Source organism: Mya arenaria, chromosome 7 (assembly GCF_026914265.1).
Source record: "Mya arenaria isolate MELC-2E11 chromosome 7, ASM2691426v1".
NCBI classification, from domain to species: domain Eukaryota; kingdom Metazoa; phylum Mollusca; class Bivalvia; order Myida; family Myidae; genus Mya; species Mya arenaria.
In genome coordinates, this window is record NC_069128.1 from 5,229,320 (window position 1) to 5,246,827 (window position 17,508).

At 39.6% G+C, this 17,508-nt stretch overlaps 2 protein-coding genes across 2 annotated transcripts; both read left to right on the forward strand.

The window, feature by feature from the left end:
• Positions 1 to 6,032: 6,032 nt before the first annotated feature.
• On the forward strand, positions 6,033 to 11,193 carry LOC128240513 (uncharacterized). The gene is made up of 4 exons (XM_052957167.1): positions 6,033 to 6,141; positions 7,200 to 7,311; positions 8,301 to 8,903; positions 9,579 to 11,193. The coding sequence occupies exons 1-4, from the start codon at positions 6,037 to 6,039 to the stop codon at positions 11,135 to 11,137; spliced, it is 2,379 nt and encodes a 792-aa protein (XP_052813127.1). The 5' UTR covers positions 6,033 to 6,036; the 3' UTR covers positions 11,138 to 11,193.
• Positions 11,194 to 11,422: 229 nt separating this feature from the next.
• Positions 11,423 to 17,271, forward strand: LOC128240433 (uncharacterized). Its single transcript, XM_052957073.1, has 2 exons — positions 11,423 to 13,207; positions 17,128 to 17,271. Exons 1-2 carry the CDS (start codon positions 11,423 to 11,425, stop codon positions 17,269 to 17,271), a joined length of 1,929 nt encoding a protein of 642 aa, XP_052813033.1.
• Positions 17,272 to 17,508: the final 237 nt, after the last annotated feature.

The following is a 17,508-nucleotide window of genomic DNA, read 5'->3' on the forward strand; positions in this document are numbered from 1 at the left end:
GGCTTGGTGATAGTAGAAGGGCTTATTTTGATGCCGCTTCTTAATATAAGAATGTTGGCTTGTTCATCTAAACATCTTACTTCCGTTACCGCCCAAATGAGCTATGAATTATTTTACTTACTAATAAACTTATAAATTGCACTTAAAAGGATAAATGTCCTGATACAGTCAAGTACTGTCACTGAGGATGTGTTTTATTTGAAGTGTTTATAACTTTTATCTTCCTACTTCCGTATTTCAGTCCTAGTCTTACATTATAATTGCAGTGGAAAAAAATGTGAGAAGTTTACTACCTGCACCCAATGTAACAATAATAAAATATTAAGTCGAATCTCAACCTCAATCTCAACTCAGTTTACCACATAAAAGTATATTCAGAGTATTGAAAAAGTTAACAAACATTGTTAACGGCATCTTTGTTACCTTTTAAAGGTGAAATGTTTTATGTAATGCTGATATATCAAAATAAAGCAAGCGTAGCTGCTTCAGTTGTCTTTACATGTGGAAAAAGTACTGCAAATCTCATGTGTGTCTATGAAACATTCAGAGTATCCGGACAAGAAATAAGTAACAAAGGGCAATAACTCTGTAATCTAAGATATGAAAGTGAACAACAATCCAGTTAACAATGAACAAATTAACAACATTGTTAACTTTAACCCTTAGGCTGCTGATGGCGATTTTAAAGGCTTTGCAATTTTACAGCTTTGAACCAGACCAGGCGCCAAGTTGGTCAGGTTCCAAGCTGTTTGCCACTCAGTCAATATATCCTCAAAGTTTTTTGAGTAAATTGAAAGAAATTTAGAATAAACCAGACAACATTTTTGAGCAGACGACAATTTACCCAGCATGCAAAGGGTTAAATAGCAAATTTCTGAACAATTGACCCTAAAGGTTCCCTCCAAGACTCCCCAGAGTGTTTTTTAAAGGGAGCTTTTAATTTCGCTCAAAAGAAGATAGCAGGGATGATGGAAACTGACTGAAGCATGAAGCAACTATATGGACTGACAACATTGACCGTTCCTTCGATGTATACTTATATATAATAACTAACAAGCGTGTTTGGCAAACAGGTGTAAGTCAAGGCTTCCATTTAGAATTTGAAACTATGAACATCCTTGACATCAAGATTGGAAGCAGCGAGTTTCCTCTGATTTATGGAAGTAACAATATGATGCCTCTTAAACTCTAAGAATTTAACACTATTCTCAAACTAAATACTTTTATTACTGAATAATTTGTTATTATAACTTGCAAATTTCACAAAATTGTGTTCAAAGATTTTTTACTTCAAGTCTTATTAAACATGAGGACATTAAATTTTAGTAACTTTGACACCAGGTTTTGATATTCTGAACTTCCAAACCTTCATTTTTTGAAGTTTTCTCCAAACAGTTTTTGTACTTCCTCGGATTCAATTTCGGAAGTTTTGGCACACTTTTAGCGATAATATACTTTCAAACTTCCTTCAACAGAATTAAGCAGTGTGTTAGCAGAGTGAAGATTCTCCATGACATGCCCTTTTCAATGTTCTGTAAAGAAATTGTCTCACTCACCTCAATTATAGGGATAAGTTTGACAACTAAAGCTGCACTCTCACAGATATACCATTTTTTTTTTTTTTGTCTTGGAAAGAGCAAAATTTGTGTAAATATCTGCAAACCAATGATAAAGATTGCTGTAAAAAAATCAGATTGTAGATTTTCATATTTCCGTTCGAAAATTAATGTTTTATGGCTTATACTGTTACTAATGGTTACTAACAGTTTAAGAAAAATGCATCAAAAATCAAATTTTGAACTTAAATATAACTAGAGATTGCTTTTTTGAAAAAGCACTTGTCTCCCCTATTGTGTGGTCGTAGCTGAGAAACAAGAGGGCCATGATGGCCTAAATCGCTCACCTGAGTAAAAGAGTTTAACCTTTGTTATTAATATAGCTTGTTTCTCAAAGAATATTGAACAAGAGCTGTCAAAGTATGTGACAAATGCCCCCCAATGTGACATTGATCTATGAACAAGTACATAAAAAGTTGATCTTGCCTTTATGTGTCAAATACATATTGCAAGTTATATTAAATTGCCTCTGAGCATAGAAAAAAAAACAATCATACTAAATGACAGCCAACACTCTCTATGTCCTCATAATATTATTCAGCATTCCATTGTGAATAAACACTTAGTGTATCTTTCACCTTAGAGGTAGGGACATGGGTCTTGCACACGACACATTGTCTTGGTATGTCGAAAACATATGGCAAGTCATTTTAAAATCTGTCCATATAAGAGAAAGTCACAGCGCGGACACGACAGCCTATATTTTCCTTCAGGTTGCCATGGCAACCAGAGTTCTGCATGGAATTAATTTTTTTGAACAATTTTGAAAAAGCACCAACCAAGGATCATTCCTATGAAGTTTCATCAAAATTATCCAAGCGGTTTAGGAGAAGAAGATGATTGTAACCAATTGTTGACACTTTTCCTTTAGGTTGCCATGTAAACCAGAGTTCTACATGGAATTAATTTCTTTGAACAATTTTGAAACAGCACCAACTAAGGATCATTCCTATAAAGTTTCATCAAAATTGTCAAAGCGGTTTAGGAGAAGAAGATGATTATAACCAATTGTTGACATTTTCCTTTAGGTTGCCATGGCAACCGGGCCAAACAAAATTATGTGAACAAATTTAAGAGAGGTCCATGCAAGGACACTTCAAACCAAATTTGCTGAAGATCTATCAAGGGGTTCATGCGAAGAAAATGTTAAGTATTTTTTACTAATTTTAGCTCTGGTGGCCCTTAAAAGGGGCCAAACAAAATTATTTGAAAAGACCTGACAGAGGCCAATGCTAGGATGCTTCAGACTTGAAGATCCATCAATCAGTTAATAAGATCAAGTTGTTTAAAGGTTTTTCTATTTTTTGCTCTGGTGACCCCTAAAAGGGGCCAAACAAAACCATTTGGACAAAGTTGAGAGAGGACCATGTAAGGATGCTACATATCAAGTTGTCACGTAACGCTACCGGTCACTTAACTTTCGTGATAGTTCGTTCAGTAACCAACCAACAACTGTTCAAGTGTTCTAAGTCTTTATTGTTCCGCGTTCTTTCTAAGTATAATAATCAGTATATAATACAGCATGACATTTAAGGTAATCCCGCATCCTAACTGCCGTCCATTAAGGACCCAAGGCCGCTCTCCTCGCCTTGCCTATCCCAACTCTGTTTTCACATCCCAAATCATCTCTTTTATACTGATTTGTTGTCTACATATGACAGCTTTACAACCACAGGAATACACGTTTTTGTAATTAACATGACCATTTTGTACATTTGTACCAGGTCGGCTGTCAACCATCTTCATATTCAAATGACAATCAAATATGCCCTACATTACTAAACATACAATTTGACCCCAGGACAATCATTTGAATACCTTTGGTGTAGGTCCACTAGGTAACACTATATACCAAATATGAAAGCTCTAGGTCTTATATTTTGGAGAAGAGGATTTTTAAAGTTTTATTATATAAGACTATATAAAAATATTGAAAACCTAAGCCTATGAACACGGGTTGTGGCCAATTTTGACCCCAGGGCTAAAGTTTGAACAATCTTAATAGTGGTCCGATAAACAATGCTTCATACCAAATATCTAAGGCCTTCGCCTTTTGGTTTCGGAGAAGAAGATTTTATAAGTTTTCATCATATACATATATATGGAAACCCATGACCGCCCGGGTGGGGCCATTTTTTGACCCCAGGGCCAAAGATTGAACAATATTGGTACAAGTCAACTAGATGATATATCATGCCAAATATCTAAGCTCTTGTCACTACTTGATTTTACGTGTGTATCTATATATGTATATTTGTTATTAATTGTTGTATGTGGCCCATATTGAAAATTGGTATGTGTACTAAATATGTTATCCAGTTTAAGTTAAGACGTTACTTGTCTTTGTGAGTTCGGAGAAGACTTTTTAAGTTTTCACTATAACACATATAGAGAAAACCCATCAGCCCCGGGGTGTGGCCAATTTTGACCCCAGGGCCATAATTTGAACAAACTTTGTAGAGGTCCACTAGACGATGAATCATGCCAAATATCTAAGGCCCCGGGGTGTGGCCAATTTTGACCCCAGGGCCATAATTTGAACAAACTTTGTAGAGGTCCACTAGACGATGAATCATGCCAAATATCTAAGCTCTAAGCCACGTAAGTTCAGAGGAGATGATTTTTGACGTTTTCACTATAAACATATAGAGAAAACCCATGACCCCCCAAGGGAGCGGGGCCAATTTTGACCCCAAGGCCATAATTTGAACAATCTTTGTAGAGATCCACTAGACGATGAATCATGCCAAATATCTAAGCTCTAGTCCAAGTAAGTTCAGAGGAGAAGATTTTTGAAGTTTTAACTAGAAACATATAGAGAATACCCTAACCCCCCGGGGCGGGACCAATTTTGACCCCAAAGCCATAATTTGAACAATCTTTGTAGAAGTCCACTAGACGATGAATTAAGCCAAATATCTAAGCTCTAAGCAACGTAAGTTCAGAGGAGATTTTTGATTTTTTTTTAATATAAACATATAGAGAAAACCCATGACCACCCAGGGGCGGGGCCAATTTTGACCCCAGGGCCATAATTTGAACAATCTTTGTAGAGGTCCACTAGACGATGAATCATGCCAAATATCTAAGCTCTAGTCCAAGTAAGTTAAGAGGAGAAGATTTCTGAAGTTTTAACTATAAACATATAGAGAATACCCTAACCCCCCCCCTCCCGGGCGGGGCCAATTTTGACCCCAAGGCCATAATTTGAACAATCTTTGTAGAGGTCCACTAGACGATGAATCATGCCAAATATCTAAGCTCTAGTCCAAGTAAGTTAAGAGGAGAAGATTTTTGAAGTTTTAACTATAAACATATCAAGTATACCCATGACCCCCGGGGCGGAGCCAATTTTGACCCCAAGGCCATAATTTGAACAATCTTTGTAAAGGTCCACTAGACAATGAATCATGGAAGATACTTAAAGTCACTTATAATCTTGCTCATGGGCAGAACTAAAACAAGTACCCGTATGAAACTCTTTTTTTTATTGTCATCACACAATTACCTCCCTTGTTGAGGACCGCCGTCTGTAGTATCATGGAACCTTGGCTTGTGGCAATATTTAGAATCCTAATTAATTATTTCTCGCTTCAAATGGCACCATAAAAATGTTCACGCTCCGTTCAAGAAATAATGCTGTACTCTCCTCAGAACTATTTAAAGAAAGATTTGACTATTAACATAATCTGAAACACTTCGCACATATCCATAACAACCCCAAATTATCACATGTCTATACGCATTTATTTTCACTATGCACAAAAGAGTTCCAGCGAAAAACCCCAACTTTTATCACTTTATTTTGTTTAATTGGTGGGAGAAAAGGCATCTACCATATCCGCTAGTGTAAGATAGGTTCATCCCAACCCGAGCTTAGTGTGTTTTGCGGAAACGAGGTTTACCGAGGTTCCGCAAAACACCCTACGCTCCGGTTTGGATAACCCTATCATACACTCTCGGCCATGGAAGATACTTATAATCTCACGGGATAGTGGTAAAAATATCGACTATCTGGTTGGATCTAAAGGTAGAAGTGAGGTTAATGGTTAATTTTATTGAAAAGAACAGTCAGTGGAGAGTATTTTGATTATTTTGTAGCAATTGTTTGAAACATCTTGAAGTCAAGGTTTATATTATATTGAAGTAAAAGCTATTTTTTGTAGAGAAATTTTGCATTATCTCGTAGTGAGTGTTTGAATTATCTTGACATTATTTGGAAATTAAATTTTGAATTATCTTGAACTGAAGGTTTGAATCATCTTCAGGTGCTCATGTAGTGAATGTTTGAATACTTATCTTTGTATTATTTATGCTTTTTCGCTCATAACCTGTTCACACTTAACGTAACATTTATCAATAGTTACAAAACTTAAGATATAAGCCCCCTCAGATCTAGCCTTTTGTTGCAGGCACATCGATGGGAGAGTCATCGTTCGACACCCAGGCGGATATCCGCAGTGCGAGCGGAAGTCTGTCCCGGTTTGGTTATCAACCAACTGCCGAGCAGATGCTGTCTGGACAGGTGTATGGTATTAAATACAGTCAAAACTCGCTATGACGTATCGTCCAAGTCGTTGAGACCGCGGGAAATGCGAGATAACAAACATTCGATATAACCGAAATACAAACATGTCGAACTAAACCCAATACATTCGAAAAAAGTTCGCCATAACCAGGACATCGAGATAACAGAATTTGGCAAAGCGAGTTTCTAATGTATGGTTTTAACATGATGAAAATTCGATCTTAGATATATATATATATATATATATATATATATATATATATATATATATATATATATATATATATATATATATGCATTTATCATCATAAAATCATTTTGTTTTCTTTGTATAAGTATTTGAAATAATGAAAATACCCTTATCAGCTAACAATGGTTACGCTTATTATTGAGTCGGTTTATATAATACACAATGTATGATCAATTTAAGTGTAAGGTTTTAGCTATATTTAACATACGAACTATCCATATTTAGGGTGTATCAGATCAAATTGAATCTTTATATGTATTGTTCATCATAAAAAAAACCTGATGGTGTAAATGTTCTTAGCGCTATTAAATAACATTTGAGTAATTTCAACATAGTGCTTTATGTTTAATTTGATATAATCGAACCCCGTTGGCTCGAACTCGCTTGACTCGAATTCCCCGTTGGCTCGAACTGGATATAAAGCACCGCTTTCTTTATACTAAAACTACGCATTTCCGCTTAGCTCGAATTTTCCGCGGCTCGAGATACTTTCGCCGGTCCCTTGGAGTTCGAGCCAAGACTGTATTGGATTACATGAAGATACATTTACACAATATATGATACAGGAAACAAGAGAGGCACAGAAACGGTGTATTGTAACATTGTTGACATTCTATACGTATGGCTATTTGTATACACATAATATATTATAAGTGTATCTTGGAATATACTTACTTGATTGAATAAGCGGTCGATCTCTGACTAATTATGTAAGGCGAATATTGACCATTCAACGGCGACTGACATGATAAAGCGACAAGCTTATTTGTAGAAACTGATGCCATTTAACGGTCTTTCATTTCAGGCGAATCTTGACCACCCAACCAGGAACCTGGACACCACTGACCTGGAAGCTGTAGGCTCCTCCCCGGCGGACGCCGCTAGCTCTATGCCGTCGATTCTTTCTTCCATTCTGGGTAGGTCAGGCGATACGCATGAAATACTGTCGAAACTCGCTATGTCTAAACCGTCGGTACCTCGGGAAATACTTCGAGATAACGAACACTCGATATAACAAAATACAGAACATCGAGATAACAGAGATCGACATAGCGAGTTTCCACTGAAAGTAGTCAATTGTATACAACCGGTTTTTTTTTGTTAAAGCTGCACTCTCACAGATTTACCGTTTTTACATTTCTTTTTGTCTTGGTATGAGCCAATGTTTGCTGACAACATATCAGTATACGTCTTACAAACGAGGGAAAAAATAATCACTTCATAGTCCATACGTTAAATTACTTTCTAACGTAAAACTCTAATGACAACCATATATTTACAAAATTATAAATTATCAATTTTTGAAATGTTGAAGGTTTTCCTGGTCTGCTGACACAATAGAAACAATATCTAGATAATTTATTACAACTTATTTTAATACATGCTGATTCGCGATCCGAACATATCAGATTATGTTGTGATCATCGGACTGCTATAATGCTGTTTATTTAAGGAATTGAAGTTGAGGTATTAATATATACCAATGAATTTGTGGAATACCTCTGAACTGATAAAATGATGATTTTGGTTAGTTAAATGTCGTTTTATTAAAGTAAAATGTATGTGACGTCGATGCAGTCGAAATTACTCTACATAATGTTATCTTAAAAGCATTTGTTTTGCACTGGAAATAAATTGTCCTAATTAATCTCATTTCAACTTCACCTACCGTGCACTGACTGACGAAAATGTTTCGTACACTGATGGAGCGCAATCTTAAATATATTCGATACTAAACTCCATTCTGAAATTGAGTTTCACAAGTGTTTGCTGTAAAAGTAAAATGTTTCTATATATGGTAACATGTGTAATTATCATATATCATTTATCACAGTAGTACTCGTTATAAGCATCTTGTTGCACATAGTAAGTGTGTCTATATAAGTAAGATTTAATTTCATCAAAGGTGCAGGTGCCCAGCCCTCTGTGACTGATGCCCAACTTGACCCCGCCGAACAGAAGTCAAGGGAGCAGCTTATCAGGCAGCTGGGTGAAGCAATGGGCGTTATTGGGGATAACCCTCTTAGCCCCGGTGCATCAACAGGGAAACCAAAAGGGGCACCAAACAAGGCTCAACAGCAGCAACAAAGTGTTGCTATTGCATTCGGTGAATCAAGTATGACAGGAACAATGGATTTCCTAAAGCCGCAGAATCAACAGGGACAGTTTACTGATGGTAGTTTAATGTCCAACACCCCAGGACAACAACAAGAACAGACGATTGGTGGTTTGGATCAGAGTATGTTCGGACAGGATCTTAACATGTTCGGCTATGATATGAACACAGCGCAGACAGAGCCGGATATTCCATCCAAGCAACAAATGACAAAACCACAACCAACCAAGCCTGAGTCTCCTAAATCTCCCCAGGCATCAGAGTTAGAAAAACTTCTCCAAGGTACAGGTTTGGACATGACCAGCCTCCAGGCCGTTGGATTCAGTATAGAGGACCTTATAGGAGCTCCCTCGCAATCACAACCGACTACATCTACAACCACTAAACCTACGAGTAAGCGTTTAAATAAACATGTGTTTCAAAGGGGGTAACCCCAATGTTTCACTGACCGTCCAAAGGGGGTAACCCCAATGTTTCACTGACTGCCCAAAGGGGAAAGGGGGTAACCCCAATGTTTCACTGACCGTCCAAAGGGGGTAACCCCAATGTTTCACTGACCGCTTAAAGGGGGTAACCCCAATGTTTCACTGACCGTCCGAAGCGGGAAACCCAATGTTTCACTGACCGTCCAAAGGGGGTAACTCAATGTTTGTTAATAAAGCTTTTTGGATGCCTGTCTGTGTGGCCATCCTGTGTTGTTTGCACTTTATTTCTCTGTTAGTGTCACTTGGGTCCAGGTTGTGTCGTTCTAAACATGGAATTTGCTATAATTTCTACTAATGAGCTAAGTTCCATAGTCTTTTTACTGTATTGTCAGTTTTATATAGTTGGTCTTGCCTCTGTTTAAACGCCAAACAATTAAAATTTGATAAAGTTCAGTTTGTAGCTGACAAAATATGAGCATGATATTTGATACAGCGAACAATAGTGTAGCTTTATGTTAGGAGGTTCCAAACATTTAAACTGCAGTTGTGATCTTGTAACAGGATACATTCATTTTTGCAAAATGTATCTGTTTAAACTGATTCTTTATGTATTATTCAAATACATTCTTCTTATGTTCTTCAGTGAAGCCAGCTACCACTCCGGCTCCAATAGAGACACCAGTCGATATTGGTATGGCAGGCATGACATTAGAACATATGATGACCATTCTTAACATGGAACAACAGTCAAAAGGTTTAGGGGCGTCCACGGAACCAACTGGGACGCTTTCTGACCCCTTATATCCCGCACAACTCGGTAAAGCGGCGCCGCCCAATCCGACTCAGCAGGTTGTTGAAGTGCGACCCGATTCCGCCCAAGTTGGTGATTTCTCGTCACAATCGATCGAGCCAAATCTCATTGGTCTACCAGAACAGACAAAGACATACGATTCTCAGAACCAGCCTTTACAAAATGCACAAAACTTAAATTTTAAACAAGGTATGTTTGATGTAATAGAAACGAAAACCAAGGTTATTGATGGTCCTTCAAGAACTGACGCTTCTCTTAAAAGTGATCGAACGAACACCCAAGGGCACAACCCGGATAAAGTTACCATAAAAACCCTACAATACCCACCCATATCTGGTACACAGTATCCACCCCTTCCAGAAACACATTATTCACCAGTGGACAAGTCAAATCCGTTTGAAACAATCCTCTTGGAAGCAACTAATACCGGGCCCGTTATTGAACGCAAGGGTAACTCAGGTTCAGGCTCTTCGTCCTCTTCAATGTCACAAGCCTCTTCGCAGTCGTCTATGAATTTTATGGGAATGTTTGGCGGGTTGTCTGACGGATCTAATCAGGGGAAGGGTACCAATCCTGGTCCTGAAGCTTTTGCTCAGTCTGGTCCATCATCTTTGACTGCAGAACAACTTGATGCATATATGACTGGTTCGTTAGGCATGACAAACACTGGTCAGTTACCATCTCTCACAGGAAATGCACAAATTGAAACAATGCTTGAAACTTCATCGTCAACTAAAGCGACTGAACCTTCTTACACTGCACCATCAGGAATTATGGCTGATGTGGCAACAAATGGGACAGCCTCTCTGGAGTTTACACAAAAAGAGCTTGCGGCTATGGAGAACGATCCTCTGCTTGGTTTATTCGGAGGTGACTTAGGGGCTTTGCAGAATTTTATCAACCACGGTGTCATCGATCAAATGGGCGACCAGGGTATGGGGGTAGGTGCTAGCAAACTACAAGGGTCTTCACAAGTTACTGTTGAAAGTAACACACAGACAGGAGCTGGTTCTTTCTTGCAAAATACTTCAGAACAAATGGATTCACAGGGAATACAGGGCACACTAGGCGATGCAGCAATGGATCAGTACTTACAGCCGAGCATGTCTGGCGCGCAGGATTCAACCGCTGCTTCCCAACAATCGGCTAGTAGTGCAACCCAAGCTGCACAAAATGAGATGATGGCATTGGAGCAATTCATGGCGGCTAACGCCGGTGGAAACGCAAATAATGCATTTGCTCCGATGCAAGGTCAAGGTTATCAGGGAAATCAAAATATCGACATGGCGGCGATGCAGCAGTTTTTGACAGCCCAGGGGATGATGGGCGCTAACCCTCAACCTGAACCACCTCAAACAGACTACGGGACATTCATGGGCAATTTCCAATAATCGGGAATGGATATGGGAGCCCAGTCACCTACCATTAGCCTTGCAGACCTTTTGTCTGGTAATGTAAATATGTTAGGAGGACCAACTATTGAATCACAAACACCATCAGCTTCTCAAAACGTGGCTACTTTTCAACAATCAACGACCGATATGTCTTACACATCGGGTCCATCGTCTTTCGGCCAGTCAGAAACGTTTGGGTCCTCGCCTGTCGCGACTGGCTAAATAACAGCAGGTCAGGCACGAGCAAGTTTGGCAGTAGATGATGTAGGTACAGATCAACAAATGAAAGCGGGTGTTGGTGCAGGTGTTGACGCAACTGCCAAAGACCAAATAGCTCCTGGAATGATTAGTGCGACGGTTTTTGATACGCAAGCTGCACCAGATGTTGTACAGACCAGAGCGAAAGTCACACAAATGCTAGTGACTGTAGATACAAGTGGCAAGAGTTTGATAAACAAAAATGATCCAGTAGCGACTAAGCCTATTGAAACACCGTTGTATCAATCAACAACCAGCATTCCTACATACGTTGTATCGACCACAGATACCCCAACTACTGTTTCTTCCGTAGAAACGACGAATGTTGTGTCCCCAGTAGATACCGTAAACGTTGTATCATCCGTAGGTACCAAAAATGTTGCTCCGACAGTTGAAGCATCAGTATCCAGCTCAATGGCAACCGGTCAGTCGTTAGTGTCTTCTTATGTTGATACTGGACCCAGTCAGCGAGAGTTACAGATGATTGCAAGGGAAAGAAAGGCACAGAATGACATTCAGGAACTCATACGTCAACAAAGGGAAGAATTAAGGCGGCTCGAAGATCAGAAACGCGAGCATCAGAGACAGCTCATGCTTGAAAAGCAACGGGTTGAGTACGAAAAGCAACAGCTATCGCTTCGAAAACAGCAGATGGAGATCGAAGCATTGAGAAAGGAACAACTTTACCAGCGTCAATTAATGGAAGCACAGAGAAAGCAGATGCAAGCTGATAGATTAAAAATGGAACAAGATAGACTGGCTGCCATTGAACTTGCAAAGAAAAAGGCTGCGGAAGAAGAACGGTTAAGGCTTGAAAAAGAAAGATTGAAGGCAGAGCAGGAAAGACAACGTCAGGCTGAAATAGCTTTCCAGAGGGTTCAGCAAGAAAGAATGATGCAATTGGAGTTTCAAAAACAGCAGGAAATAGAGTTGGCTCGCCAACAAGCAATAGCTGAAGAGAACAAAAGGCTTGAACAGGAACAACAAAGGAAGGCTGAAATTGCCAAGCAAAAAGCTCTCGAAGCCGAAAAGAGACGACTCGAGGAGGAACGTAAAAAGCAAGCTGCTGCTGACGAGGCACGCATGTTAGCAGAAATACAGGCAGCAATGATAGCTGAAGAAAAAGCAATTGCTGAAAGAGCAGCTGCTGATAAAGCGGCCAGAGAAAAGGCTGCAGCTGAGAAGGCTGCAGCTGAGAAGGCTGCAGCTGAGAAAGCTAAGAAAGCTGCACCGAAGAATATGACGTCTACTGATGCGGCATGGCAAGCTGTTCTAGCTGCGGCTGGTGTTACAGGCTCCCAACATACTGACATTGCAGCCCTAATGGGTGGAAGTGGCGCGGCCGGGATGGGAATGGATCCTGCTGCATTACTTAAGTTCCTAAATCCGCCTTCGACTCCAGCACCAATTATAACCACTCCGAAACCACGTAAAATACCCATTAGGCCTGACCCAAAAACAAGACGTGAAGTTAGGCAAATTTTCCTTGACAATATGAAGCCCGGTGTTGACCCTCTTTCAATCCTTATTGGCCTGACACCAGAGAAACTCATGCGTTCCGGAGTAAATCCCGTTATCGCAAATAGCGCTGACTTGGCGCGAATCGTACCTGCGACAGAGAGAGCCCTAGGAATACAGATTAAGATGTTACCCACACCAGGCATGCGTGGTAGTCATCCCCGTGGCGCAGTTGGTCATCCTTCCGCAATGAGAGGCGGGGCTGGTTTAGGGGGACTGCCGCCTCCTACAAGTGGGAGTTCGCGGAGACAGTTTATGATCGAGCAACGAATGATGAATGAAATGATGCAGGTATAAATGTTTCTTTCATGCTTTTGGAAATATGGGGTTTTATCAGTGAAATAACAACAGTGAAAATATCAATTTGATATTTTCACTTCAAAACGAGGAGTGAAAATATCAACTTTCAGACCTACTTTTAAAATCATTTGTAATTACTTCCCCTTGATCAACACAGAACATTTTACTTTGAACCAGAAAATGTTGGCATTTTTTTTTAAATCAAAGAAATGTTTTATAAATTAAATAAATATATATTTGGAAATTAACACCTTACCGTTTATTACCGGTTAACCCGTTTACCATGTTGAATTTGATTAAAAAAATTTAGGTACCAGTATTCATTAGTCCGAATACAACAGCCAAAGTTTCTGAATTGTGATAAAGTCAGATAAACTTTAAAAGGTTAGAGTCCTTTTCCTCGGTAGAAACTTAAAACAAAAACACAAGTTGCCACTTATTCCTAACATCTTGTAAAACTATTCCAAAAGTTGTGTTTATTTTACTACAGAAACAAAATTGTTTGTGATATTGTTTTACACTTAAGGATTGATACATGTCAAGAAGACCACATTTTTAATTAAAACACAATCAGAGACGATTAAGCAAAAATGTACAAAGAAAATCAGACATGGGTCCTCTTATGTTTTTTTTTTAATTTGGCAGTTCTGTACTATATGTCAAACACATGGATGCATATGACTCGTAAGGTATAAGCGCACACTACATCATCAATGTCTGCCACTATAAGCGCGGCCATTGCATTTACAGTCGCGTGTTTTGTTTTTTTTCGTTCATCAAGTAATTATCATATTAGAACGATGCACAGTATAATGAGCTTTTATCGTTCAAAAAGTAGCGCACTGGTGGACTAGCGCACACGCCACCTCATCAAATTGTCAAAGTGTCCTTTTTATTTCAAAATAGGAGAAACAAAGTGATGAAATACGCCCAAAATGCAACATTTCGGACAAGACATTGTTACTATTTTCATATGGGATTAACCCCAAACATCCCTGCCAACACTATATAAATGACAATAAATGTCAGTTCTAAGGGAGGGGCCAAATCTCTAACGTCGAATCCAGGATCTGTAGCGTGCATATACTTCTCAACAATATTCACTTATAACACTCCAGTGTGTGTATACCACGTGGTGAATTACGTCATAAATGCTACGTCGGAAGGCAACATTTTGCTTCAAATAAGGACTAAAATAAAACTTTTCTTTTACTACACCATTTTAAATAAAAACAAAGAGCAGTCTATGCCGCTTAAGGAGCTGCGCCTTCGATTTACTACAGAAGTTTAATAAGGCAATTTGTTTCATCAAACACGTCTACAAACCTGTTTCCATATTAATGTTTAATCGGTGCTCCATCAGCCGGCCGTATTGTGATATGGTTTGTCGAAGTGTTTGGAGAAACTTAATTCTATCAATATTTGGTAAAAGACCGAAGGCAGGGCTCCGTAAGCCGGGTAGATTGCGCTGTGGTTCATTTAAAATGGGGAAGACATATTTATACACGCACTGACGTTGACTTGGATTGTTGATGGCTTTATTGGTAAGCACTTACATACCACATTAGTATGGTTTTGATAATTATCAAAATACTGCTGTGGTTCATCCACACCCTACTGAGTGCATGGTAAGAGCTCAACCTACTGGATACTGTTCTGATTTTCGAATTTATGAGGTAACTAAAAAACAAAACAATCTCGAATATGACACAAATTCGGACGCAACTGATTGAAGATATTCGACATAAGTATGATATTTGTTATATCATATGCTGTTTTAATCGATGTTTCGGTATATCACGCTTCATTGCATATAACTGGTTTGTCTGTACTGTGTAGAGAAATGGTTGAGAATCACAACGCGTAATTGTGAGTGTATGTGTAGCTACAAGTAGATGATTACTTTTATGTGTATCTGACCGTAAAGTTGTACTTGTATGCTTAGCTACACTTAGATGTGTACTTATATGTGTAGTTATACGTAGATGTGTAGTTGTATGCGTGGTGTCATGTCGATGTGTAGTTGTATGCGTTGTGTCATGTCGATGTGTAGTTGTATGTGTGGTGTCATGTAGATGTGTAGTTGTATGTGTGGTGTCATGTCGATGTGTAGTTGTATGTGTGGTGTCATGTCGATGTGTAGTTGTATGCGTGGTGTCATGTCGATGTGTTCTTGTATGTGTGGTGTCATGTCGATGTGTAGTTGTATGCGTGGTGTCATATCGATGTGTAGTTGTATGTGTGGTGTCATGTCGATGTGTAGTTGTATGTGTGGTGTCATGTCGATGTGTACTTGTATGTGTGGTGTCATGTCGATGTGTACTTGTATGTGTGGTGTCATGTCGATGTGTACTTGTATGCGTGGTGTCATGTCGATGTGTACTTGTATGCGTGGTGTCATGTAAATGTGTAGTTGTATGTGTGGTGTCATGTAAATGTGTAGTTGTATGCGTGGTGTCATGTCGATGTGTAGTTGTATGTGTGGTGTCATGTCGATGTGTAGTTGTATGTGTGGTGTCATGTCGATGTGTAGTTGTATGCGTGGTGTCATATCGATGTGCGCAATTGTATGCGTGGTGTCATGTCGATGTGTAGTTGTATGTGTGGTGTCATGTAGATGTGTAGTTGTATGTGTGGTGTCATGTAGATGTGTAGTTGTATGTGTGGTGTCATGTAGATGTGTAGTTGTATGCGTGGTGTCATGTCGATGTGCAGTTGTATGTGTGGTGTCATGTAGATGTGTAGTTGTATACGTGGTGACATGTCGATGTGTAGTTGTATGTGTGGTGTCATGTAGATGTGTAGATGTATGTGTGGTGTCATGAAGATGTGTAGTTGTATGCGTGGTGTCATGTAGATGTGTAGTTGTATGCGTTGTGTCATGTCGATGTGTAGTTGTATGGGTGGTGTCATGTCGATGTGTAGTTGTATGTGTGGTGTCATGTAGATGTGTAGTTGTATGTGTTGTGTCATGTCGATGTGTAGTTGTATGTGTGGTGTCATGTCGATGTGTAGTTGTATGCGTGGTGTCATGTCGATGTGTAGTTGTATGTGTGGTGTCATGTCGATGTGTAGTTGTATGTGTGGTGTCATGTCGATGTGTAGTTGTATGTGTGGTGTCATGTCGATGTGTAGTTGTATGTGTGGTGTCATGTCGATGTGTAGTTGTATGCGTGGTGTCATGTCGATGTGTACTTGTATGTGTGGTGTCATGTCGATGTGTAGTTGTATGTGTGGTGTCATGTCGATGTGTAGTTGTATGTGTGGTGTCATGTCGATGTGTAGTTGTATGTGTGGTGTCATGTCGATGTGTAGTTGTATGCGTGGTGTCATGTCGATGTGTACTTGTATGTGTGGTGTCATGTCGATGTGTACTTGTATGTGTAGCTACACGTATATGTGTACTTATGTGTGCAGATACCCGTATACATGCACGTGTATTTGTAACTCGTAAGGGGCTATATATATTATATAAGGTTTAACTAAATTTAAGATCAAAATCCAAGTGCTTTGATTCGACACTTAGGCTAGTTGACCCGGCTGAATGTAATCAGTAAGGAAATTTGGAAAGTGGGATAAAGATAATGATAAGCCTTCTATATTTAAGACTTGCACGGTACTACTCGGAGATGTATAAAATATTAGTTCGAAAATTGCACATTGCCGTGGATATCGACAATTTGCTTTAAACGAGTTCACTGTACGAACAACTGGATGACGTAGTACAAAAAAGTAGCCCACAATTTTTCGTACTGATAGTATACCGAACACATACAGTGAAAGTGTATGAGTGTGATATGTACTAAAGTCTCGAGCTGTATGCCTACACAAACCAAGTATAAAAATGTCTTTATATTGGTTGACTACTTTAAACCCTTTTCGATATTTTTTTCTACAGTTATTTGGCTTAGGTCCAGAGCCCCTGGAACCAGGTGATCCAGGCTAGCAGGGGCCCGGGCAGACCACAGGTGGACCTGGGGGTGCGGCTGCTGGACCCGGGGGTCCAGGCGGTCCAGGGGTCGGGCGTTCACGGGGAGCTAACCCATTTGAAATGACAGATGCACAGCAGATTGCGATGGAAAGACGGATGGGCGCCCAGGGTGGTTTTGGCGCTGCTGGCGGAGGGATGGGCGGGATGGGGCCGCAGTTTGGGGGGATGGGAGGAGGAGTAGGAGGAGCTGCCGGCGCAGCACAGAATTCGATGATGGAAATGTTGGGATTATAGTTAGGTGGCATTGGATTGTATGGGAGGATTTTCTTGTGTTAGAAAGTTACATACAGATGAGTAGTTG